The sequence below is a fragment of the Bos grunniens genome, chromosome 16 (assembly GCF_055505025.1).
Source record: "Bos grunniens cultivar Pamir isolate PY7600 chromosome 16, Bosgru_T2T1.0, whole genome shotgun sequence".
Lineage (NCBI taxonomy): Eukaryota > Metazoa > Chordata > Mammalia > Artiodactyla > Bovidae > Bos > Bos grunniens.
This window is the reverse complement of record NC_141180.1, coordinates 10,157,731-10,182,702: the sequence shown is the minus strand read 5'-3', so window position 1 is coordinate 10,182,702 and position 24,972 is coordinate 10,157,731. Positions and strand designations below refer to the sequence as shown.

The 24,972-nt window shown below is 50.4% G+C and overlaps 1 protein-coding gene across 3 annotated transcripts; it reads left to right on the top strand.

The window, feature by feature from the left end:
* The first annotated feature begins 4,352 nt into the window (after positions 1 to 4,352).
* BATF3 (basic leucine zipper ATF-like transcription factor 3) lies at positions 4,353 to 18,273 on the top strand. 3 transcript variants are annotated; one of them, XM_086342307.1, is made up of 3 exons: positions 4,353 to 4,652; positions 7,824 to 7,928; positions 17,626 to 18,273. In XM_086342307.1, exons 1-3 carry the CDS (start codon positions 4,423 to 4,425, stop codon positions 17,681 to 17,683), a joined length of 393 nt encoding a protein of 130 aa, XP_086198433.1. In that variant the 5' UTR covers positions 4,353 to 4,422; the 3' UTR covers positions 17,684 to 18,273. The 3 variants fall into 3 exon arrangements, with proteins under 3 accessions (XP_086198433.1, XP_086198435.1, XP_086198434.1); XM_086342309.1 differs by lacking the exon at positions 4,353 to 4,652 and adding an exon at positions 4,832 to 5,065; XM_086342308.1 differs by lacking the exon at positions 4,353 to 4,652 and adding an exon at positions 7,576 to 7,728.
* The last annotated feature ends 6,699 nt before the right edge of the window (positions 18,274 to 24,972 follow it).

Sequence of the window (24,972 nt, the reverse complement as noted above, 5' to 3'; positions counted from 1 at the left end):
AACCTACCTTGTCAGGTGAGTTAGTACAGAAGGCAGCAGGAATATTCCTGGGAGCCATACAGGTAGCAGTAATAGGACTTGACAGAAGAGACTGCAAACCACAACCCTGTATCCCAGTATATAAATATATCTCTGATTAAACCTTCCCCCAAATGCCCACAGCCACTTCAACACCACCAGACTTGAAGGGACTGAGTGGAATTTGGGGGTGGAAAAGAGACAGTGGTTTGAACCATCTGTGGCTGAAATATCCCAGTTGTCCAAATTTTATTATGCCCTGTCACCAACCATATGGACACATTGCCAGGGCCCATTCTGGTCCAAGTGAGAGGCCTTGAAGCTGATGCCCTTTGACTTCCTGGCAAATTGGCCTCAGGCTCCTCCACTCTCAACAACTTCCAAACCCTCACCCCCACTCTCCTGGTTTGTTGCCATCGACTCTTTTTGTCTTCCTTGCCCATTTCAATCTGTTCTTAATGCCGTGGCCAACATGGTCCTGTAAAAACTGACAGTCAGATCATGTCACACTTCTGCTCAAAAGATTCCGATGTTTTCCCATTTCACTTCCATAAAAGCCAGTAGTCCAAGTGGCCCTGTGTGGCCTGGCTCTTTGCTTTTCTGACCTCGCCTCGTGGGATCCAGCCCTTTCTCAGTTCACTCCAGTCACCTACAGTTTCTGTAATGACCGGGCACAGTCCCATGAGGCTCCCGAACTTGCTGTTAATGCAGTCTGGACAACTCTTCCCAGAAAACCCTTGCTTGACCTACCCTCATGTGTGCGTGGGTGCATGCTCAGTCACTCAGTTGTGTCTGACTCTGCGACCCCACGGACTGTGGCCGCCAGACTCCTCTGTCCATGCGATTTTCCCACTTGAGTGCGTTGCCATTTCCTCCTCCGGGAAATCTTCCTGACCCAGGGATCGAACCCACATCTCCTATGTCTCCTGCATTGGCAGGAGGGTTCTTTACCGCTGAGCCACCCGGGAATCCTGACCTCCCTTCACCAGTCCCTATTTCTTGTCCCCGCTTTGTTTCTCCATAGGCTGTATCACCATCTAAACAGATGTTCTGCTTTCCGTCCCTCTCCCCACTCTAGAACTGAGCTCCATGAGGTGTGGATCTTTGTGGGCACGGTTGTGCCCATTTCCTGGAACATGACCGATTTCAGGTAAACACAGGGGTCTCTGCCTTTAATGGACCTTTCTCTAGCCCCACCAGCAGCCCACAGGACCACCTTCTGAGAAACAGCAGTGAAAGTAGTTACTGGAAGTCCTGTTTCCCTAAAAGAGAAGAGCAAAGGTAACACAGTGGCAGGATTTTCTAGCATTTGAGCAACTTGGTTTTATAATGAAATGTTTTCTTGCGAAGTGAATCACCAGAGAATTTGATCACTGAGCTATAAACCTCTTGCATCTCCTTCCTTTGTCCCCAAAAATGCAATCCAGAGTCACTGTGGTAGTAATAGGAAATTGCCAAATCATATAATCTTCCCAGTTCAAAGGAAAAAATACAAATGAAAAGGAGGAAGAAACAAAGCAGACACTTGAAATGTCTGTTCTTGTTTATCTTTTCTTCCTTTTCATTTTTATTTCTCCTTCTGATTTCAAATAAAATGAACTAGAAAATAGCACAGAAAAGCAGCAAATACAGGCTGTCATTAGAGCATCCCACTTGATCAGAGAGGTGTTGACATTCTGGTGTAACAAATGAGCTCAGGACTAGAAGAGATAATATCACTTGTAAATATAGAACATTTTAAGTTGTTAATGTAATAAAACATTTTCCAAAATGTATAAAAAAGACAAGTGAAAGTATTTATAATCCTACCACCACAATAAAAAAACTAGAACTTTTGTATATTCCCTTCTAATTTTTCTCATATGCATACACTTTTTCATTGTGGTAAAAAAAAATACAACATAAAATTTACCATCTTAGCCATTTTTAAGTGTACAGTACAGTAGTGTTATGCATATATTTTTATATACATGTTACTGTTATATCTTTTGTATCCTGATTTTTTTCCCTCAGTTTGCCTCATATCAAATAAATCGTCCATGTAGCAAATCTGTCTACATGCTTGTAATTTTAAAGATGCATAACAGTCTATCCTGTGGTTAGAACATACTTTATTTAGCTGTTCACCTATAATGGGACATTTATGGTGTTTACAATTTTTCACTCTTACAATATTATTATGAATTTTTAGTTAGTATAGTATTTTTCTCTTTAATATTTTCGCTGATCTTCTTGAATGCTTTTCTAGAAGTTTCCTAGGGAAACTAAGTCAAAAGTGATATCTTGCACGATTCTTGAAAATTACAATAGAACTGCTTTCCAATGCTTTCTACCAATTTACAAGGATACCAGTGCAATATGAGAGCACCAATTTCACCACACTTTCACAACTTTTTCTTTTGATATTAATATTTTAATTTAAAGGTCATATTACTTTAACATGTATTTTTCCTACATCTATTTTCCTTGATTGTTTTCTCTGTTGGAGAATGCCAGTTTGTGTCAGTTGCTATTTACCTTTAGGAGGTTGTCTCAATATTTTTCTTATTTTTTTTCATGTGCTGTATATATAATAAAGATTTTTAACACTGTCAGATTTACTGTGAATATTTTTCCCCATCTGCTGGTTTAAAATGTCTAGTTATACTGTCACCTGAGGCAATTTAACACTGTTACACTGTTCAGATCTATCAATGTGGTTTTTCCTATCACCTTCATCTTAGAAAATTCTCTCCACTTTGTCTTATCCCCAGGGCTTTGATGAAAGATTTAATTCTGCTTTATCTTCCTGATTTTATTTTCTATCATTATTTCATTCATTCCTTTTGATGTACATGTAGGTCAAATTAATGCGTTCTGTAAATTCTCACTAATTAACCAGGACTCTTCCTTTTAATATATTTGAGGAAAGCCCTGAGTAACTGAAACTGTAGGTCCATCCCCGTGTGAAGAGTTCTTGTGTACTGGGGCAGGGTTCCAGCCTCCCTGGGGGAAGAGGAGGAAGGTAGAACCCAAAGGACTTAGAACGCGATGGGTTCAGCGAGACCAGAAAAGGAGCAATATCTCGAATGAAGTGTGGGAGTGCACCTAAATGTCCTTGCGTTTTCACCTTGCTCTTCGGTCAGAAACGACACTGGGGGATGAAAGTGTTTCTAAACATTAAAGACTACTTGACCCGGAGATTTCCCTGTCTTTATTGGAGTCGTGCCGAGTTTTCCAAGAAGGAGCCCCTCTCAGTTGACCTACAACAATACATACACTGATCGTGTTTGGAGCCTTTTCTACGCACAGCACGTCGTGTGTACCTGGATGAGAGGCAGAATAATAGCCCCAGGGCAACCATGAGTTCTGCTGAGCAAAGAAAAGGATAAAAGGACATGAAAAGAGAAATCCAGGTGGACGGAGAAAGGGCTCCGCCGCTGTGCAGCCTTAATCGTGCGGGGCGTCCACCCTCTGTCCTCCCGCGACCCGCGTGCACCTCCACCCTCCTCTCAGCTGGTCCAAGCCTCTACACACAGACAAGAATCACCACTTGCTTCCCTGCCCTCTAGCCAGCTGCATCTCAAAACTTTTGCAAGAGTCTTAAACCTGGCGCGGAGAGCCACGTGCACTAGACTGGGAGTCACAAGTGCCCGACCCCTCACCCCACCTACCCCGCCTTCATCCCCACGGCTGCCCACGAACCTGGAGCCTGAAAGCTTAAGCGACCACACTAGGAAGGCACGTCTGACCTCCTGATTCTGGTTCCCACCCGCCGGCCCAGGTTCGCGGTTATCTTTCCTTCCCGGTGCTCACAGTATGCAGACCACAAACCCATAACCACCTTTTTTTTTTTTCCCCCTTTGCTGGGACCACGTACAACATCGCTTGACTTTGCATCTTTTAACTGGCAGGCAGGTGGAGGGAGAAAGCCTCGGCCTCTGTCTAGCACGAAGTCCCGCATCTTAACCTGGTGGGCAGAGCATCCGCCACTTGAACCTTGGGAGAGAAAAAGCATCGGGTCCATTTCACGTTAGCGCGCAGGGTCCAGATCCCCGATCCTGTGTACCAGGGACGTCCCCCCGTGCCAGCCAGGCTCCGGGGAAGCCCAGCCACTGTGAAATCTCCAGGACAATCTTCCTCGCCATCCTCCCCAAGGGAATTCACCCTCCGGGGCCGCCCCGCCTGGTTCCCTCCCACTGCCCCGCGGAACTGGCGAGAGGAGAGAGAAGGTGCTCTCCTCAGAAAGGCCCCGGGGTGCCCCGTGGGTCTCAGGGTACACAGGCCTGCGTCTCCCCGGTGGGGCCCCGGAGGGAGGGAGCGTGACCGACCGCAGCGCAGAGAAAGTCCCCCGAGACTGTGACCCCTGCGCCCGGGCGCGGGGGTGAGGGGGAAAGGCGGGCGGATGCGCAGGAAGGTGCCGCTATGGGACCGGGAAAAAAAACACCGACCCCCCAAACCGCCCACTGGAGTTTCTCAGCCCGAGTTCTCCGAGAGCGGCCGAGAGACGCCCCCCAGGGCTGCGCCGCGCCTCCACGACCGCAACCTGTTCCAGCGTCGCTTCTGGTGGGGGAGCTTCGCGCTCCCTTCTGGGTTCGGAGCCACCACGTGACTTCCACGAAGAAGGGGGGGCCCAGCGGAAAGCTGCGGCAGCGGTGGGATTTGGGACCCCGGGGTGCGGCGAGAGGGCGGGGAGAGGAGGAAACGGAGCGGGGGTGGGAGAAGGCGGGGCGGGGCGGACTCGGGGACGGGAAGGACGGCGCGCTGGGACCGGGGGTGGGGAAACCCGGGCGCCGCGCGGCGGAGCCGGGGGAGCGGGAAGCCCGGGGGGCGGGGCCGAGGCGGCGGCCCGCAGGTGCGGGGGCGCAGGGATGCGTGCGGCCCGAGGGAGCCGGTAGGCAGCGCCCCGCGTGCAGGGCGCGCCGGGCCGCGCGGCCGCTCGTCCGCGAGGCTGCGCGGCGGGCCAGGCCGGGCCGGAGCAGCGCCCGGCATGTCGCAAGGGCTCCCGGCGGCCGGCAGCGTCCTGCACAGGAGCGTCTCGGCGCCCGGGAACCAGGCGCGGCCACAGGTAGCGAGCTAGATAGAGGCTCGGGGGGATGCTCGGGTTGGGGGGAGTGGTGGGCGCGCTACGAGGGGCGCGAGGAGGTGGGTGCTGGGGCTCCCGGCTGGGGACTGATAGGAGCAGGGGTGGAGGGCAATGCGGGAGCCGGACGCGAGCGGCGTGGGAGGCGCGCGGGGAGCCCGCTGTGCGCCTCTGCCCGGCCGCCCCGAGCGCACGCCAGGTGCCTGGAGCGTCCGGGATGGTGCCTGGGCTCCTGAGCCTGGGAGGAGCAGAGGTCAGAGGGCGCCGACGCCTGGTAGGGCTGGGCACTGTCCACGCTGCCCGGCACGTGGGGTCCGGGCCTCCCTAGGTGTCGCCATCCGTGCGCCGCCGCCGGCTGCCACCCCATCGCCGGAGCGCGTGGTCCTTCCCCGCCGCGCCGAGCTGGGGCCAAGGTGTGGAGAGGGGAAATTCCGCTCCGAGGGGCGGCTCGTGCCCAGGCAATCTCAGCATGTACTCTCCTCCGGCGGCCTCCCGAATGGCCCAGGGACGCGAGGTGGCGGCCCGAGGTGGGCAGACTCCAACCTCAGGGCGGGTGGAGAGCCCTCGGCGGGCGCCAGGTCCTCTGCGCTGTCCACCACCGTGTTTACAGCCGCTTACTCGGGGAAACACACAAGGTTGCCGGTAGGGACGGCAGACCGAGAACTTCCCACTCAACTACGTTAGGACCGAGTCTTTTCAGGGTTATGCCCTGCTTCTCAGTTAGGAGCCTGGTACAGAATGTCATCGGGTGACGCTAGGGAGTCACACAGCTGAGTCTGGGCCTCAGCGTTGCCACACACAGGCTGAGTAGCCTTGGGGAATCTGCTTCACCTCTCTGAGCCTCAGTTTCTCCACATGTAAAAATCAATATAATATAACTTCTTGTGATTTTTATGAGGACTAATAGAGATATGGTTAGTAATATATGAATATCTCAACATTTTGCTGCTCTCTTTCTGCCTTAATTAAATGTTTCTGCTGGTTGTCAGGTCCGACCATGTGGTAGGTGATAAATCCAGTTTGGAGTGTCCACTTTTACAGGGCAGGATGCATGCTTCTCCCTTGTGCCTTATGAATCTCCAATGAGGACCAGAGAGGCATGATTTGGTGATGAGTGCTATAAGGGACTCAGCAGAAAATAGCAGTCTCAACAGAGGTTATTGAAGACACACCATGTGGCGCTTTGGGATAAAATCTAGTTTTATCTTATGCAGCTCCAAGCACTGGGCTGTTAGGATGATCATGGCAGAGATTACTGACCACTTGTTCAGGGCATGCGTCTCTAGTGCCCAAGACAGTGCCTGGCACATGGCAGGTACTCAGTTAATACTTACTGAAAGAATGAATGAATCACACTTACAACAAATGAGAAAATTGAAAAATCAGAGAGTGTAAGTCATTTACCCAAGGCCATATTGCTAGTAAGAGACAAAACCAAGACCCTGTATTTCTAAAGCTAAAGTTCTGTTTGTCAGACTCCCTGTTGTGTTCTGATTACCTCCACCAAGACTTCTTTGCCTCTTAAAGACTGCATCTTAACATCTTGTGTCCCTTAAACACTGTCTTCAGGCCACTTCTCTATGTCACATTCTTTCTTCTTTTCCTTTCATAGCTTTATTTTCTTGCATATGCTGAAAATTCTCTACTCACTGTAACTTGGGGAGATATGTATCTTTATTATTTGGAATATTAGACCAGATAAAATGATATCTGAAAACATCTGTTATTTCATGTTATCAATATTTGCTTTCCATTAATAGTAATAACTGAGTAGCTTTCCTGTGTTTGTATCCCACTGATTTCTTGATCTTGAAACTCTTTAAAGGTAGTATTTCTATGGAATCTTCTCATAGGTCTCTGGGAAGCAAATACTATACCCCTCCTCTGTTTTCTATAACTGGATGAAGTGCTTTTTACCATTGTAGGTGCATTTTTCTGCCTGCCTTTTCAGAATAACTCTTGAAGGACTTGACTGCTGCTGCTGCTGCTGCTAAGTCGCTTTAGTCGTGTCCGACCCTGTGCGACCCCACAAACAAATCTCATGTATAGCTAAGAGCTTTCAAGACACATCATCAATTTAGGATTCAAATTGCTCTGACCTGTGAAATAAAATGTCAGTCAAACACTGTTCAAAGGGATGAGCTGCCTGTGGCATTTAGGACCACTTGGTGTGTTAGGAGAGTTGCATGATTACAATCAGTAACCAGCGTAGTTGTGATTTGCACACAGTGTCAAAAGTACCTGTTTGTGTGTGTTGGCGGAAGGCCTGGCCCACGGCAAGTCCCAGATAGCAGCCGCCTTCTGCCTTTCCCGTCCTCAGTTGCACACCAGCACCACACCTCTTCCAGGCACACACCCCGTGGGGTGGGGGAAAGGTTTGAGAACGTTGGTTTGGAGTCCAGCAGACGTGAGTTCCACTTCCCGTTCGGCCCCCCACTAGCTGTGATACCTGGAGCAAGTTCCTCAACCTCTCGGAGTTTCTTATTCCTCATCTTTTAGATGGCAGTCCCACCACACAGGTCTCGGGGGTGGCAGGGGCGGGGTAGCAGCTAACCCAGCCATAGCTCATGGCTAGTGCTCCCTCGACGCGGGGCCACTGTTCCCCTGCTGATGGAGCAGCAAGCGCTGCTGTGACTGCAACGAACACGGTGACGCTCCACGAGCAGGGCTGGATGAAGAGAGCGGGCAGAGGAGGGGCGGGGAGGGGCCTCAGCATCCCACCTGACCACGACCTTTCCCCCAGAGCCCTGAGGATGATGACAGGAAGGTCCGGAGGAGGGAGAAAAACCGAGTTGCTGCTCAGAGAAGTCGGAAGAAGCAGACCCAGAAGGCTGACAAACTCCACGAGGTGAGCAGGTGTTTGGGGCTGAGCCACGTGAGGGCCACGGCAGGGAGTGGTCCTCCGCCCCTGCAGGGTGGTGGCCGCGAGGCTGCGCCCTGGTCATCGCCACTTCGGCCACGGGCACGTCTAATCCCACTGCCTCCCTCCAGCCCAGCGTTCGAGTCTTCCCTCTCTGGTGTCTTCATTGCTCCCTCACTGGTTGTATCTCACAGTTCTCTTTTAGTTTTAAAGCGAGGAAACTTCCTTTTGATCCTAACTCCCTTTCAAGCTAGTGCCCCGTGTCCTTTCTTTCCCTCCTTTATTTACCTGCTTCTTAAAAAAAAAAATTATTGAATTTATTTGGCAGACAGGATCTATTTTCATGGTATGTGGGATCTAGTTCCCTGACCAGGGGTGGAACCTGGGCCCCCTGCATTGGGAGCACGGACCACCCGACCACCAGGGAAGTCCCTCCCTGCTTCTTGAAAAGAGACCTGCTGTCTCGATGTCCCCAGTTCCCATTTATTTCCCAGGCCACTGTGATATCCTTTCTGCTCCCCAAACACACACACACACACACACACACACAGACATGCAAATTTCCTACAGAAACGGCTCCACTGAGTCCGCTAGTGTCCTGGCACTGCCCGGTCCAGGGACCTCCTTCTAGTCCCCTGATCCTTGACCTTGCTGGGACCTCTGACAGCTTCTTGGAACATTCTTTCACGGTCTTTAGCTTCTTTATTTTTACAACTTTAAAAGAGTATTTATTTGCATTTATTCCTTTGGCTGTGCCAGGTCTCAGTCGCAGCGCTCAGGTTTTTCAGTCTTCATTGCAGCATGCAGGATCTTATAGTTGCAGCATGTGGAATCTAGTTCCCTGACCAGGGATTGAACCCGGGACCCCTGCATTGGAAGTGTGCAGTCTTAGCCAGTGGGCCACCAGGGAAGTCCCCCCTCAAGGTCTTTAGCTTCCTATTTCTCCTGACCCTCTTAACCGCTTTTTTCTGTTTCTTTGTCCACCTTTCTACTTGTCTGTTTTCTCAAATGTTGGTGCTGACCATGCTTTCAGACTCTACCCTTTTTTCCTCTCACCTGGGAGATTTAATCTGTTGATCTGTCAGCTCCCAGCATCGCTTACCCTCAGGTAGGCAGTGATCACTGCAACAAGACCTCTGTCCTGGCCCTAACCCCACACCTCCAGGGTCTGCTTCGAGGCCTCCAAATGGGTCCCCTCAGGCTCCTTGGTGGCAGCCTGGCCATAATAGTGGGATTGCTCATCCTGAGACTTCCTCTTCTCAGCTGTCTTCAAATTGTAATATGAAGCTAATGAACCATCGACCCATCACCCCAATCAGGAACCTGAGGGTGATGCTAGACTCTTTCCTTTCCTGCCATCCCTGTGGATTATCCCACATAATCTCGAAGCCAGGACTCGGGAACCACTCCATGTCAGGAAGTGATGTAGAAGGCATCCAGGATCTGTCCAAGGAATCGACGGCAGCTCTGTGCTCATCTTTACACAGGATTGATGTGATCATTAAGGGTTTTGGTTCAGCAGTTTCCTGCCAGTCTTTCTGGCTGTAGATGGTCTCAGCACGGCCAGTCTGAGGGTGTTGACAGCATTGGAGACTTTGGGGTGTTATGAGTAGGAAATGACTGCCTCTAAAAACCCCTTCACAGTGAGCAGAGAACAGATTTAGAATGCACAGCCTCCAGAGAGAGGAGACCCACTGATGTAAATTCACAGAGGGCCATACATTATAAATGCTAGATTCTTTCTTGAAAGTAGGAAGCCTGCATTGTAGAAAGAGATTAGGACCTTCAAACCAGGGTCTGGGAAAGCCTGTCCCAGACTGGATTGTTCTGTAAAATTCCTCAGAAGAATTGGGATGTCTTTTGCCTCCTTTCTTCCCTCCCCTTGCTCCTGAAGCAAGCCTGGTTCTAGCCTCATGTTACCAAACAACCCCCAGAAGGGATTTGTGGCTCAGTCAGTGCACAGCCCTATGTTCAGAGCACATGCGCCAGCCTGACAGCTGGGCCCTTCCTCTCGAAGAGCTTCTAGTTGGAGATGGGTATATTAATATCAAAACGCACCAGAGGATACTCGGTTTTAAGACCTCTGTGATTATGTGTGCAGAGGTGACTAAATGACTTGGATAAGATCTTTTGTGGAACAAGGTCAAGTAGATTCATTCAACAGATATATATTTTTAAATTTTTATTTTTATCTATTTATTTGGATATACCAGATCTTAGTTGCAGCATTTGGAATCTTTGATCTTCATTGCAGCATGACAACTCTTAGTTGCAGCATACTGGATCTAGTTCCCTTACCAGGGATGGAACCCCGGCCCCCTGTATTGAGAGCACAAAGCCTTAGCCACTGGATTCCCAGGGAAATCCCTCAACAAATGTTAAATAAGAACCATTGCCAGCAAGGCACTACCACTGGGTCACAAGGAGAGGAATCAGATCTCATTCCTGTCCTGGGGAGGTATAAGAGTCTTAAAGTGAAACTGAAGTGAAAGTTGCTCAGTTGTGTCCGACTCTTTGCGACCCCATGGACTATATAGTCCATGGAATTCTCCAGGCCAGAATAGTGGAGTGGGTAGCCTTTCCCTTCTCCAGGGGATCTTCCCAACCCAGGGATCAAACCCAGGTCTCCCGCATTGCAGGTGGATTCTTTCCCAGCTGAGTTAGGGGATTTTTATTAATTGTATTGATTAGTTCAGAAAGCCTGGAACTTATTCTGTATACCATGGAAGGTAACATGAATACTACAGCTTCAAAAAAAAGAGATGGGTCTCTCTCAATTTCTGTCATTGTGGGATTTGATAACCAAATGAACTTGACGTCTGGGAAACTTAAGGGTGGTTCGTCACATTTTCTCCTGCCTAATCCCTCTTAGAACAGTGGGTGGAGGACCCTTCATAGCTTGTTCTGCTATCCATAGACATAACCGTGCCAGCTGCCCTTTCCAGAAACGGGGCTGATTGCTCTGAAACCCAGGGCCTCCATAGAAGACCACGGCCTCCCCTCTTTCTCTGGGGAGCTGCCAGGATGGATCAGGATCACGCACCATGGCGAGTTTTGTTGGGAAACACAGTGTCAAGGAGGCCAGGACAGTGGTTCCATACGGACCACACAAGCCCTTTGCCGTCACTAGCTGCACACAAGTGTCGTTGGTTGCTGGTGGCAGTAGCCACCTTGGTGACTAGTTTTCAAACTTTGACGAACATCTGCACATTGACAGTGAGATGTCTGCTTCAGGCGTGTGGTGATGAATAATTCGTGCTCCAGTGGGTTGCGGGCAGGGGACCTTGCACACTGCTGTGGGTCACAGCTGAAAGCCCCGTGGGCTCCCTGGGGCTCCCGGGCCACGTCTAGGTTGGGAGAAGTAAGAGGTGATTGGAAACCTCCTCCTCAGACTCGGAATGCGGCCAGCGCGTTGGGAGACATTGAGGGGCCATGAAACCCACCACCTGACAGTCACAACTGCCCTGTGATTCCCCGAGGAGAGGAGCCCACCCGTCCTAAGAGTAAAGTAAAGCGGGGTTTTTTTGGCTAAACCTGCAACCTGTGGGATTTTAAATTCCTGGACCAGGACTTGAACCCACACTGCTCTGCAGTGGAAGCATGGAATCTTAGCCAGTAGACCGCCAGGGAAGTCCCCTTGAGTAAAGCCTTTATCCCATAAATTCCTCTATCCCATCTTGTGGGCTGCCATTGCTAAATATCTCCATTTAACACGAGCTCTTTATTTGCCTTTCCTGAGCACTGTGAAGGGGAATATTTAGAGCAGGATGTGTTTAAAAATTCCCATCATCCTCTCCTGCCCACTCAGTTCTTGAGCCTCTCTTCCCTCCAACATGCAGAAAGGTCTCCTCTAGTCCCAGCTGTTACAAGTCTCTCAGGCGCCCTCCTCCTTCCCCAGCTCTCCAGCGCCAAAGATGGGGGAGCTATCCCATCAGGCAGGACCCCCCCCCCAAGGGCAGGTTGGGAGGGGCGCCTGGGCAGGCAGAGCCAGGGAGAGGCCAGGCTCACTCTTCAGGGTTGTCTGAGTTCCCCCGCGGGCGGGTGTTTCTGGAAGCCACACTGTGGTGACCAGAAGCGGTTCCTAGCATGTATCTGTGTGCCTTACTGTTCACTGTGGCTTTTCAAGTCACCCAGTCAAACCACTTACCCTTCTCTCGGGGATTTTGAGCCCGTATTCATCTCTGAACACTAGGCACACGACCTGGGTCCACATTCACAGATGGGAACCAAGAAGACGGTCCGGGCCTCTAAGGCCTGTTGCGAATGTGTCAGAAGTGGGTCACACTGGTTCAAGCCAGGCACCCGGAGATGTCAAACTGAGAAAGGATTTTGAGCCAGAAAAGGAAGGCAGCAGTGCCATCCTCAGGAGCCCTAAATGTCACAAACTGACAACTGTCTTGGGCAATATGATTGTGGTGTGTGTTGCCCTGGTGTTTTCAGATATTGCGTGTTCTAAGAGAATGCTTCATGTCAGTCCTCAGTGGGTTTAGAAAGTGATGATGACACTAATTTGTACCGCCCTGGGCTGGTGACACAATTTTTCTGCTGGGAAGCATATGAGCTTAAGGCTTGGGAAGAGACTTATTGTAAAATCCTGAGTTCGAGTAGTCCTTTCCTGCTGGTAACCGCCATGGGGGAAGTTTGGGCCCAGGCACTGCCAAGCAAAAGCAGAATTTCTATCATTGCGTGAGAGCTGCGGCTGATCTTGGGGTTAGGGATCAGGTCCCAAGTATGTATGACCTTGGAAGAGTCGCTGTACCTCTGAGCTTCGGTTGCCTCACTTGTGAAAGAGGGTCTGTGTCCTCCTGATGGCCTTTCCCTTCCCCTCATTCCCTTCCCGCCTTAGTTATCATCTCTGGCCCCTGGTTCCCACATACCAGTCTTTGCGTCAAAGGCATCTTAGACTCCAAATCTCTCCCCACCCAGACAGCACCTCAGTCCTCAATCAGCCTCTCTTAGGTGCTCAACCAGGGTTTCTCAAGCCCAGTGCTATTGACATTTGGGGTCAGCTATTTCCTCACTGGGTTGGGGAGGGTGTCCTGTGTACCCTAGGACATTGAGCAGCATCTGTGCTCAACCCTCTACCCTCTAGAGGCAGTGGTGCCCCCTTTGCAGCTGTCACCACCCAGGCTGTCTCCAGCCGCTCCCAATGTCCCCTGGGGACTGCCAAGATTGCCCCAGTTGGGAATCACTGCCCGAAACAGCTTAATTTCCAAGGCAGAACTTGGATTTGCAGTGATTTCGCCACCTCCCATTCTAGTCTCTGCTCTGTGACTGTGTCCTGCAAATACCCAGAGAAGGCAGCCTGGTGACCTCAAACCCTCCCAGGGCAGGAGACTCAAGAGTCAGCAAGATCAGAGCTAGACTGATCATCTCTTTGGAAATAACAAAGGGTCTAACGTTCTTGGCTTGTCTTACACACACATTAAGTCCAGGTGATTCTCCCCAGGCTGAAGAGGGTCTTCCTCATTCCCTCTGTACCCACTCAGTGTTCCCACCTCCTCTTCCCCACTCCCCTTTTTTATTTTTGTGAAACTGGTCTTGCCTGAAGAAGATTTTGACTTCTTCTCTTTTTATGCCCTCAGCCCGATAAAAAGCCCCCTCTGGCAGATTTATGAATAAAACTTAAGTCCCAGAAGAGAAAGTCCCCAGGGAGAAGGCAGCCAGGGGACCTGCTGGGCGCCCACTCTGTGGCCTTTCTGAGCGGGGGTTTGGGGCAAGCAGAGGACTTAGGCAGTGTGGCCCCCGTGGCTTCCAGAGGGAAAGCTCAGACATTCACGAGCATCTTGCCACACAGTTCAGTAACCACACAAAGGCATTTGGAATATTCTGCCACAGGAAGGAGTCTGTTCTTTGGAATCCAGTTAAAATCTTAGCTCACTGTGCTGTCCTTAGTTTCTCAGTTGTGTCCGACTCTTTGCGACCCCATGGACGGTAGCCCACCCAGCTTCTCTGTCCATGAGGACTCTCCAGGCAAGAGTACTGGAGTGGGTTGCCATGCCCTCCTCTAGGGGATCTTCCCCACCCAGGGATCGAACCCAGGTCTCCTGCATTGCAGGTGGATTCTTTACCATCTGAGCCACCAGGGATGGGACCATTCAAACGTGTTCTCCATTTTACTTGGAGTGAAGAGCATTTCCAGTTGCAGGATGGAGTGTGTGTGTGTGTGTGTGTGTGCACGTGTTGTGCACGCTTGCACACATGCATGTGCAAGCTACCCAGAGCTATAGTCTCTCTCAGCCTCTGCTGTGGGCAGGCTCCCCGTGGTGCCTGTGCCCCCATGCCCTCCTCCCATCCAGACCCTTCCAGCCCATGGAGGGCCTCTTACTGCATTAGGAGACTGACTTCTGACTCCAGAACTAGAGCTGGTCAAAGCCCAGACGAGAGTGTGGGGAGCTGGGGGTGGTAGGTCTGGGAGAGAGCTGCAGGCAGATGTGGCCAGCTCCCTGGGGGAGCCAGAGTCATCCCCGGACAGCCTGTGGGCACGTGGGTGAGGCCTGCTGCCATGGACAGTATTCCAGGCCACCCTGAGAGCCTGCCTTGGAAAGACAGGGGGCAGAGGGACAGCTTCAATGGCCTCTGCATGGAACCCCTCTGGGGCCCTTGTTCTGAGCGGGAGGAGGGTGACTAGAAGGGGGAGGCAGGGAGGAAAGAAGGTAAGAGGAGACCGAGGGCAAGAGTTGAGGAGTCACTGATGTTGAGGAGTCGTAGATGTTGGCACTGGGGCCAGTCAGAAGGGTTATAGGAGAAGGTAGCAGAGGCTCCTGGTTGCTATATGTTTCTAATCTTTGGGGAGAGACTTTATTTACTATAAGTAAGATTGAACTATGATACAAGACTGAAGAGAACAGATAATGAGAGATGTGGTTTCATTAGGTGCTGTAATCAGGGAAGCCTTCCTGGAGGTGGTGGACTTGAGCTGGGCCCACATTCGAAAAAAGGAAGATAGCTCTGTTGAGGAGAACAGCTTTAGCAAAGAGGGAGAGCTGAGAATTTGCATGTGTCTTCATACTTGTAAGAAGATCAGACTTTTTCCGTAATATTTCTTAAACATTACTGGTAAGATAATAAGGTTGGGTCCCCAGCTCAGAAAATGCATGGTACGACAAAGCCTAATCATATGAATCAACCTAGAAATGGTTGAAAACAGCTTTTCAACAAGATGCAAATGAGACTGTCAGCCTTAAGAAGGTCAGGCTCTGCAAGTGGCCGAGTATTGTAGGACTTACTAATGAAGAAAAAGAAGACTTGCTTCATCAAATGAGGGGAAAACTTAGAGCTGTGTGGTATCACCAGTTCAGGAGCTGACACAATCAATATTCAAAATGATTTTGCTGGGCTGGAAGGTGCCCAAGAAACAGGGTGAAATTCAGTAGAAGTGGATGTAGAGCCCACCCTTAAGCCAAAATATAAAAAAACGGTCATTCAAGCAAGGACGGAGGTGCAGCAGATGCAGGCAAATCCTGCACTTCTCTGCAAGCTCAGGGAGAAGAATCTCTCGAGCCAGCTGGCTTTGAATGTGGGTCCCACCCAGAGCAGACTACCTCTAGACAGCTGCCCTCCGCATGGCCGGTCCCTCCCCAGACTCACGCACTGCACTGCGTTAGGGGAAGTTTGCTCAGAGCCCCTGGCAAATGGAACATACATCGGGAATGGCCTCCAGGAGGGCAGAGGAAGCAGAAGTCCTAAAACCCAAGGAGCCGGGAGGACCTGAGGCAGTTGAGCTCAGAGAACACCTAAGGGGAAGTGGTATGGGGCCATCTCACATTTCAAGAACTGTGATGTTGAGAAAGTATCGCACGTACTCTGTGTGGTTCCATAGGTGGAACCAAGCCCAGTAGGTGGGTGTGAAGGGGAGAAGGATTTTAGATCAGTACAAAGCGGAGCTTTCTAATAGAGCGGTCAGAAGGAAGTATCCTTGGAAGAAGGAGAGAGTCGGATGTGGGAGATGGGATTACATAGGGAACACTGGGTGCGTTGGGCTAAGGGCTCTCTGATTCCGCCCCCCGCCCCGCCCCCAGTTCTAAGCCTCTGTAAACTCTCATACAGTGGAAACTTATTAGGTGAGTGTTGAAGCAAAGCCAAAGCAACAGGTATTTTTCACTCATTTACTCAGCATTCAACAAACATGCGTTCTGTTCCAGACACTTTTCCGGGTGCTGGGTCTAGAAGAGTGAACCCAGCACAGACCTTCAGAAGCAGATCAGCAGCTGGGGGCAGGGGTGGCTGGCTGCAGAGGGAGATTGAAGGAGGAAACAGAACAGGCTCCGTCTTGAAAGCAGGACTCCATCTTGAGCCAGACTGTGGACTTGGAGCTAGATGCCCAGGATCTATGGAAATGACATACCAATTGGAAAACCAGGCCCCTAGAAGGAAGAGCCCCAGGGCTTGTACCTAGACTCTCCATTGCCTGAAAGAATACCCTAATTATCTGTGTAACTGAATAGAATCATACACTGTATTATGCTTATTGGGGTATGACCACAGGCCTATTGATAATTGTCCACTGTTAACTTCCTAGGCTTAAGACATATGAATCACAGGTTAACTCTGTATCTTTCTTTTCCTTTGTTCAGACTAGTTTCTGGGAATTTGGGGAGGTGGATTTGGGCATGAACACTTGGAGTATATAAGGTTTTCCCCAAAACTGGTCGGGGTCCTTGGCTAAGAGGAGACTCTGCCTTGGGCCTGCCGGTGTAGTAAACTGCACTCCACGATCTACATTGTCCTTCTGAGTGAGTTTGTTTCCTGGAAAGCGTGGCTAAAGCAAGATCAGGGAACTTCCAGATGGATGGAGACATTCTGTGTCTCAATCAAACCAGTTGTTTATGCTTGTCAAAACTCATTGAACTAAACACATAAAGTCTGTGCATTTTATTTTATATGAATTATACCTCAGTACAGAGAAGGCAATGGCACCCCACTCCAGTACTCTTGCCTGGAAAATCCCATGGGTAGAGGAGCCTGGTAGGCTGCAGGCCATGGGGTTGCGAAGAGCCAGACACGACTGAGCGACTTCACTTTCACTTTTCACTTTCATGCATTGGAGAAGGAAATGGTAACCCACTCCAGTGTTCTTGCCTGGAGAATCCCAGGGATGAGGGAGCCTGGTGGGCTGCCGTCTATGGGGTCGCACAGAGTCGGACACGACTGAAGCGACTTAGCAGCAGCAGCAGCAGCATACCTCGGTAAGCAGCTTCCCCTCTGGCTCAGCAGGGAAAGAATTCACCTCAATACAGGAGACACAGGAAACAGCAGTTCAGTCCCTGGGTCTGGAAGATCCCCTGGGGGAGGGCATGACAACCTATTCCAGTATTCTTGTCTGGAGAGTCCCATGGACAGAGGAGCCTGGTGGGCTACAGTCCATGGGGTTGCAAAGAGTTGGACCTGACTGAGCAGGTAAGCGCACACACACACACACACACACACACACACCCCCCTCAATAAAGATGATTCAAAAAAACAAAGCCCTCATAGAACTTGCGCTCACAGAACCTTTCATCCCGGTGGGAGGGGAGAGACATGAACCAGAGGAACAAACACATCCGAGGGGTGGAGGCAGGCACCGTTAAGGAGAAACTGCCAGGGAAGGAGGTGAGCTTCGTGGCCCACAGTTAGATCTGCGGGAGGATGGAGGAAGGGCATGGGTTTCAGGGCCGATTTTGCGCCTTTCCTGTCTTCTCAGGAGTATGAGTGCCTGGAGCAAGAAAACACAGTGCTGCGGAGGGAGATCGGCAAGCTGACAGAGGAGCTGAAGCACCTGAGCGAGGCGCTGAAGGAGCACGAGAAGGTGTGCCCACTGCTGCTGTGCCCCCTGAACTTTGTGCCCTTGCCGCGGCCAGACCCCGTGGCCGGCTGCCTGCCCCGGTGAAGCCCAGAGACGGCCCCCCTTGGCCCAGCGAGGAGCCCGACGAGTGGGTGTCTTTCACCCTGCCCAGGAGGAGGCTTCTCTCCACATTCGGGTGCCTGGGTCACCTCTTTGGAGCTCCGGGCTGGATCCTCGGTGGCCCAGCCTCAGCGTGACGCTCCCCCTCCCCGCAGGAACCCGACTCAGGTCCTCCAGCGGAGCCAGGCCTGAGTCAGGCTGGAGTCGCTGTGCTTCTGCTTTGGCAGCTAGTACCTTCCCTTGCAGAATCATTTCCCCTAGCATATGCATAATAAAGGCATTGTCGGGACTTCCTTGGTGGCCCAGTGGCTAAGACTCCCAGCTCCCAATGCCCCTGGTTCCATCCCTGGTCAGAGAACTAGATCCCACATGCCACAATGAAAGATCCTGCCTGCTGCAGCTAAGACCCAGCTCGGCCAAACAAATAAATAAAAATATTAAAAAAGGCATTGTCTTCTCTCCTTTCGGCCAAGTTCTTGGAATTTAGAGACGCAATACCTTTCCTCTTTCTGAAGAGGTCATCTCCTGTTCCCTCAGGTGGTTTTGCAGCTCCTGGGTCTGATTTCCCCTCCTGGTCATCACCCCCAAGGACATATCCAAGCTAGGTGGGGAGGCATCTGGCGGGGATGGGACTCCCTGCCCTCCCCTAGTAGGGTGGCACAGAGGGGTGCTGCGCCTGACTCCTGCTTGTCATATGCTCTGCGTGGCCTCCCACCCTGGTCAACTTCCCCACCCAGGCTGGACTGTCATGGAAGATTTTCTATTCCAGGCTGACTTTCTCCTGAATCTGTGCACTGTACACTGTTTTCTCTGTACACGCGTTGGTCACCTTCCATTCTGTTAGTACTCATAGGATCAGGCAGCAAGTTTCCTTTTATAGAAGTCTGAATCACTATTGAATGGGAGAGTTGTTCAGTTGCTAAGTCATGTACTACTATTTTCGACCCCATGGACTGCAGTACACTAGGCTTCCCTGTCTTTCATTGTCTCCAGGAATTTGCTCAAACTCAGGTCTGTTGAGTTGGTGATGCTATCCAACCATCTTATCCTCTGTCGCCCCCTTCTTCTGCCCTCAGTCTTTCCCAGCATCAAGATCTTTTTCATTTAGTCGACTCTTCGCATCAGGTGGCCAAAGTATTGGAGCTTCAGCTTCAGCATCAGTCCTTCCAGTGACTATTCAGGGTTGATTTCTTGTAATATTGACTGGTTTGATCTCCTTGCTGTCCAAGGAAGTCTCGAGTCTTCGAGACTTCGAAGGTGCTCAGCCTTCTTTGTGGACCAACTGTCACATCTGTATGTGACTACTGGAAAAACCATAGCTTGGTCTATACGGACCTTTGTTGGCAAAGTGATGTCTCTGCTTTTTAATATGCTGACTAGGTTTGTCATAGCTTTCCTTCCAAGGAGCAAGTATCTTTTAATTTCATGGCTGCAGTCACCATTCACAGTGATTTTGGAGCCCAAGAATATAAAATCTGTCACTGTTTCCACTTTTCCCCCTTCTATTATGGGACCAGATACGATAATCTTAATTTTTTGAATGTTGAGTTTTAAGCCAGCTTTTTCACTCTCCTCTTTCACTCTCATCAAGAGGCTCTTTAGTTCCTCTTTGCTTTCTGCCATTAGACTGGTATTATCTGCATATCTAAGGTTGTTGGTATTTCTCACAGCAATCTTGATTCTAGCTTGTGATTCATCCAGCCTGGCATTTCTCATGATGTACTCTGCATGTAAGTTAAATAAGCAAAGTGACAATATACAGCCTTGATGTACTCCTTTCCCAATTTTGAATCAGTCTGTTCTTCCATGTCTGGTTCGAACTGTTGCTTCTTGACCAGCATACAGGTTTCTTAGGAGACTGGTAAGGTGGTCTTGTATTTCCATCTCTTTAAGAATTTTCAACAGTTGTTGTGAACCACACAGTCAAAGGCTTTAGCGTAGTCCATGAAGCAGAAGTAGATATTTTTCTGGAATTCCTTGCTTTTTGTATGATCCAATGGATGTTGGCTATTTGATCTCTGGTCTTATGCCTTTTCTAAATCCAGCTTGTACATCTGGAAGTTAGTTCACTTACTACTGAAGCCTAGCTTGAAGGATTTTGAGCATAATCTTGCTAGTATGTGAAATGAGTACAATTGTATGATAGCTTGAACATTCTTTGGCATTGCCCGCCTTTGGGAGTGGAATGAAAGCTGACCTTTTCCAGTCCTGTGACCACTTCTGAGTTTTCCAAATTTGCTGACATATTGAGTGTAGCACTTCTCTTATTTAAACAAATATTAGAGTAGATGAGGAGAGGAGAGGCTATTTCCTTTCCAAGGTCCCAGTCAACTCTACTTTTTCAGAAAAATCAGAAGCAAGCCAAGTTGAAGGAGGCCCCAGAGAGTAAAGCAAAATTCCCCCTTCCCAATTATCTTTTATTCCTGGAACAAAGGAGTTGTAGAAGGTGGAGCCAGCCCACATAAAGGGAACAAGAAATAGGGACAGAAAAGAAAGTGTAAATGTAACCAACTGTAAATGCAGTTGGTTAAAAAAGAAAGAAAAGAAATAGAAAGCAGCTCTTCCAGGGGTGAAGAAATAGTTGCTTTCATACCAGGATCCCATTTGGCTGCTCCCCACAAGCCTCTTTTTCTTCTCCTTTTCTTCTCCTGCTTGCTGGAGTCTTGCCTCTGTCTTGTGACTCACACAGGCTGATGGTGGCAAGGTTTGCCTGCTCAGAGGTGCTGAAAGGCTGCTGTTAGATAACAGGGCCTGTGCCTGCTGGCTTCTCAGTTGGCGCTAGTGATAAAGAACCCGCCTGCCAAAGCAGGTTAGTCGTAAGAGATGCGGGTTTGATTCCTGAGTCAGGAAGACCCCCTGGAGGAGGGCATGGCAATCCACTCCAGTATTCTTGCCTGGAGAATCCCATGGACAGAGGCGCCTGGCGGGCTGCAGTCTTATGGGGTTGAACATGACTGAAGAAACTTAGCACATAGCACATGCCTACTGGCAGGACCAGGTCAAAGCATCCTGAATGCTGCTGTTTCAAGGGGGTGGTGGCATTATCTAGCCTCACAGCTTGTGGGATCTTAGTTCCCTGAGCAGGGATTGAACCTGGGCTCTCGGCAGCAAAAGCACAGAGTCCTAACAACTGGACCGCCAGGGAATTCCCAGCACAGGAGACTTTGAAATCATCCAGCCTTATCCCTTCACTTTGCAGATGAGGGGTGTGGCAAGGGGAGGGGATTGCTCACGGTCACCCGTGGGTGCGAAGCAGAGCCAGGCTGTGATCCCGGTGGACCTGACCACGGATCCAGTCTAACTGATAATCAGGCTGCTGTCATGCCACAAGGCGGTGATTCCGGGCAGGGTCCTGCCGAGCCAGTGGCTAAGTGTGGTGTCACCATCTGTCAGCACCTCACCAGGCTGCCCCGTCCCGGCGAGCGGCCCTTCTGCGAAGGACGGACTCAGAGCCAGGGTCCCAGGGGCCGATGTAGCTGAGAGCAGGACACACGGAGTGTGCATCTTGTACCCGCAGGCATTTTGCCGCAGCTGTCTTTCAACTCCAGCGCATTCCTGAAGGGAGCATTTTACCGTCTGGCTGGGGCTCACCTGGCCCCTGCAGTACTTCCAAGCTCCAGCTTGCAGACCTCTCTAGCTGTCCTGAATCCTGATCTGCTCCGGTCACTGCTGTCCAGCTGGCTGATCACCCACTCCACTGCTGACCTGGGGGTGTCTGAGCCTGCCAGCCCCACTGGCCAGAGCCCCCTGGCTCCATGTAACAACCCAAGGCCCAGTCTCCTTCCATGTAGGTGCCCTGTGCCCCCGAGGCCTTGGGGTCCCTCAGGTCCTCTCCCCTGACTGGGAGACTTGGAGGAAGGGTCCAGGGTGGACAGTGGGGAAGGGCTGTATCCTGGAGATGAGAGGGCATCCTTTCCTACCCACAGTTCACGGGCCAGATCTCAGGCCTCACTCAGCCGCAGGGGAGGTTGGGAAATGAAATTCAGCCATGTTCTTGGGAGCTGGAGGAACAGGTTTAGGTGAATATCTGCAGTCTCTGCCATAAAAAGACCCAGCTTTTGCTCCCCAAACCTCACTGAAACTGCCCCCTTAAAGGTCCCCAGAAGGCTCCTTTTGTGCCAAATCTAATGGGCATGTCCCAGGCTTTATCTTCCTTTACTTCCTAATGGCCTGCGATACCAGCTTCTGTGCTGGTTGTCAGTATAAAGGGGTCTCCTCTTCTTGGAGCCTCGATCACCACCTGTCTCTATACTGACAACTCCCACATCGGTACCCACAGCCCAGCTGTGTCTTCGGAGGGCAGACCTGTGTGCTCAATTGCCTGTCCTGTGTCTCTGAGAGGACCTCTCACAAGCGTTTCCCCGTCAACATGTTCAAAGCTGCACTCTTGGTCTCATCATCTTCTCTTCAAATATGCTTCTCAGTCTGTTTTTAACTGTCTGTTAAAGGCTCCAACATCCACCTGGTCGGAAACCTATACATCATATTTGATTCCTCCAAGTCCTTCGGTTATGTCTCCTAATTACCCCACTACCCCGATCCGGCCACTTGGCTCCAATGTGCCAGCTGCCTTATCTGCTTATTAAGAACTTTATTCAGATTATCTGATGAACTCTGGGGCTTCCTCCCTAAGCTGGGTGCTCACTGAGTTTGAGCAAACATTTGAGGAGGGTTAGGCACCCATGTTTGATGCCAACAGTCAATTTGGAGTTAGGGAACCAAAAACTAGGGTAGCCCAGGGTAGTGAGTCAACAGTGACGGGGCCAAGTTCCCTCCAAGATAACTGGAGATGTGACGAGCATTCTGAAAACCAAAGAGTCGTCAAGTTGCTAAGTCATCTGGTTGCTAAGATCGTCTCTGCCAAGATCCCAGTAACATTAGGGGCTGTCTCAGCTCTCCACCTCCTACTCTGAAAAGGCAGAAAATCTGTATAAATTAGTCCAAGAGGGACAGGGGAGGTAGACCTGTTCTGGAGACTGGATTTGATTGGTTATGTTCACCCTGCTGCGTGTGCCAGACGCTGGGCCCTGCGTGTGAATTAAATCTGCGAGTGGCTCTTTGTCGGGCTGAAAGGAAGGGAAGCAGGCTAAGAAAGGCGCCTTCAGAATAGAAAGTGTCAGCGAGGGAGGAAGTCCTTCCTTCTCACCATGCAGCCACACCACTTCCTGTCCGCAATCTTGCCCCGTATTGCACCACCGGAGCCTTGAAACCTGGGGTTTCCATCACTGAATCAGGCCCCAGTTTGGGCCTCAAACCTTGGTTGAGAATGATGACTCTTAACGGACAGGAAAGTGAGAGCCCCGAAAGCCCCTCTCTTTCCCATCAGTGCTAGGGTTCCCACAGTCTGGGTGTCCTCCCCAGCGCTGTGGGTTCTGCTCTAGCAGGAGCTGGAGGAAAAGGGACAGACTCGGAGCTCACTGACTCGTCTTCCCTCCGGGATGTGAAGGAAATCTGGCAGAGTCACCCGAGCCACAGCGGGAAGACTTGCCCCCGAAAGCCAGGGCAGCAGAAAGAAGGAAGAATGGAGAGGAGGAAGGAGGGAGGAAGGAGAGATGGATGGAGAAAGGGGAGAGGGTGATGGGAGTCCTTGGGCTCTGAACCTAAACCATCCCTGTTCCTGGGGAAGTTATGCTGAAAGCCCCAGGAGGCCTGGCTCTTGGAAGGCCCCTAACAACACCACACGTCTTGAGGCGTGACAGTGGAGCTGGTGAAGGCCAGCTTCCGGAAACCTCGCTCTACTTGGAGGCAAGGGAAGTTTCCTGGATCACCCATTTAGAAACTGACCACCTTGATGACTCTGTTCCTCCCCAACTATTGGGGGCAAAGGAGATCCGTGTGGTTACTACCGCCGCCACAGACATCATCACCATCAATGTGACACACCCTGAAAGTCTGCAGTGAGCAGGTGTAGGTACCCATGACGTGGCGTGCTCGAGTTTGAGCCCCAGTCTGGGGCTGTGTTCAGGGCAGATTCTGTCCCTGGAGATAGCTCACCTGCTCTTCTGGGTGCTCTAGCATGACCTTTTCTAGTATGATGTTCTTAAGAAGATCAGAAATGTCACTGCAGATCAGACCAAAGGCCACTAGCTCAGGATTCCAACCACGACCTCGAGGGAAAGTGCGAGGGAGAGTCCAGGGTCTGCTTTCTATGACCCTGTCCTGGAAGGCCTGAGGTGTACCTGGAACTTCCCTGACTTCCCTTAATAACCCTGCTGCTTATCTGTGTGCTTGCTTAGTCGCTCAGTCGTGTCCAACTCTTTGTGACCTCATGGACTATCTGTAGCCTGCCAGGCTCCTCTGTTCACGGGATTCTCCAGGTGAGAATACCGGAGTGGGTGGCCATTCCCTTCACCAGGGGATCTTCTGAACCCAGGGATCGAGCCCACGTCTCCTACATCTCCTGCATTGGCAGGCAAATTCTTTACCACTGCCTCACTTGGGAAGCCCAGACGCTTATCTATTCATCCATTAATCAAGGGTCTTCATGAACTGGTTTGAGTTCTCCGTCGCCTTGTACAGGGCGGCACTCTGTTCAGCATCCACCCTGTGTGGTTCCACATCCCAGAGGAAAACTCCTTGGATGGTGCTGGAGTCTGGAAAGCCAGATTGTTTCCAGAGCATCCTGGGTTCACCAAGCTTCTTTGCAATCTTTCCTCTAGGCTGGCAGCAAGGCCAGAAAGTACCTTCCAAAATGTCACAAACCCACAGAAGGGACAAACTGACAAACCCTCAGTTTGCCAGGCAGGACTTTTTGAAATTGAGAAAGTAAGAGAGTTCAAGAACCAATAGTGGTTGGTGGCCAGCATCCTGAGGCCAAAGGGTGGAAAGAACCAGCGAACATTCCCCACAGCAGTTCTTGAGTGGTTGCAGCACATTTGCAAATTATTAATCATTATGAAACTTTATTAGTAATTGATTGCATTACTTTTAATTCATCTTAATTATTGGAGTGAACAAATACATTTATTAATAAAATGAAATAATTCATTATTGTAGTATATCAATACATTTATTTATGAAGTAACAATAAAAATTTTATTGTAACATAATAAAATAATGAATTATTAATAACTAGTTACTATTATGAATTTAGTCTTCCCTGGTGGCTCAGCAATAAAGAATCTGCCTGTAATGCAGGAGTTGCAG

Coding starts and splice junctions, on each gene's coding strand:
- BATF3 (XM_086342307.1), top strand. CDS start 4,423: ATGGGACCGGGAAAAAAAACACCGACCCCCCAAACCGCCCACTGGAGT. Junction 4,653..7,823: donor AGCGGAAAGCTGCGGCAGCG/GTGGGATTTGGG, acceptor CCTTTCCCCCAG/AGCCCTGAGGATGATGACAG. Junction 7,929..17,625: donor AGGCTGACAAACTCCACGAG/GTGAGCAGGTGT, acceptor CTGTCTTCTCAG/GAGTATGAGTGCCTGGAGCA.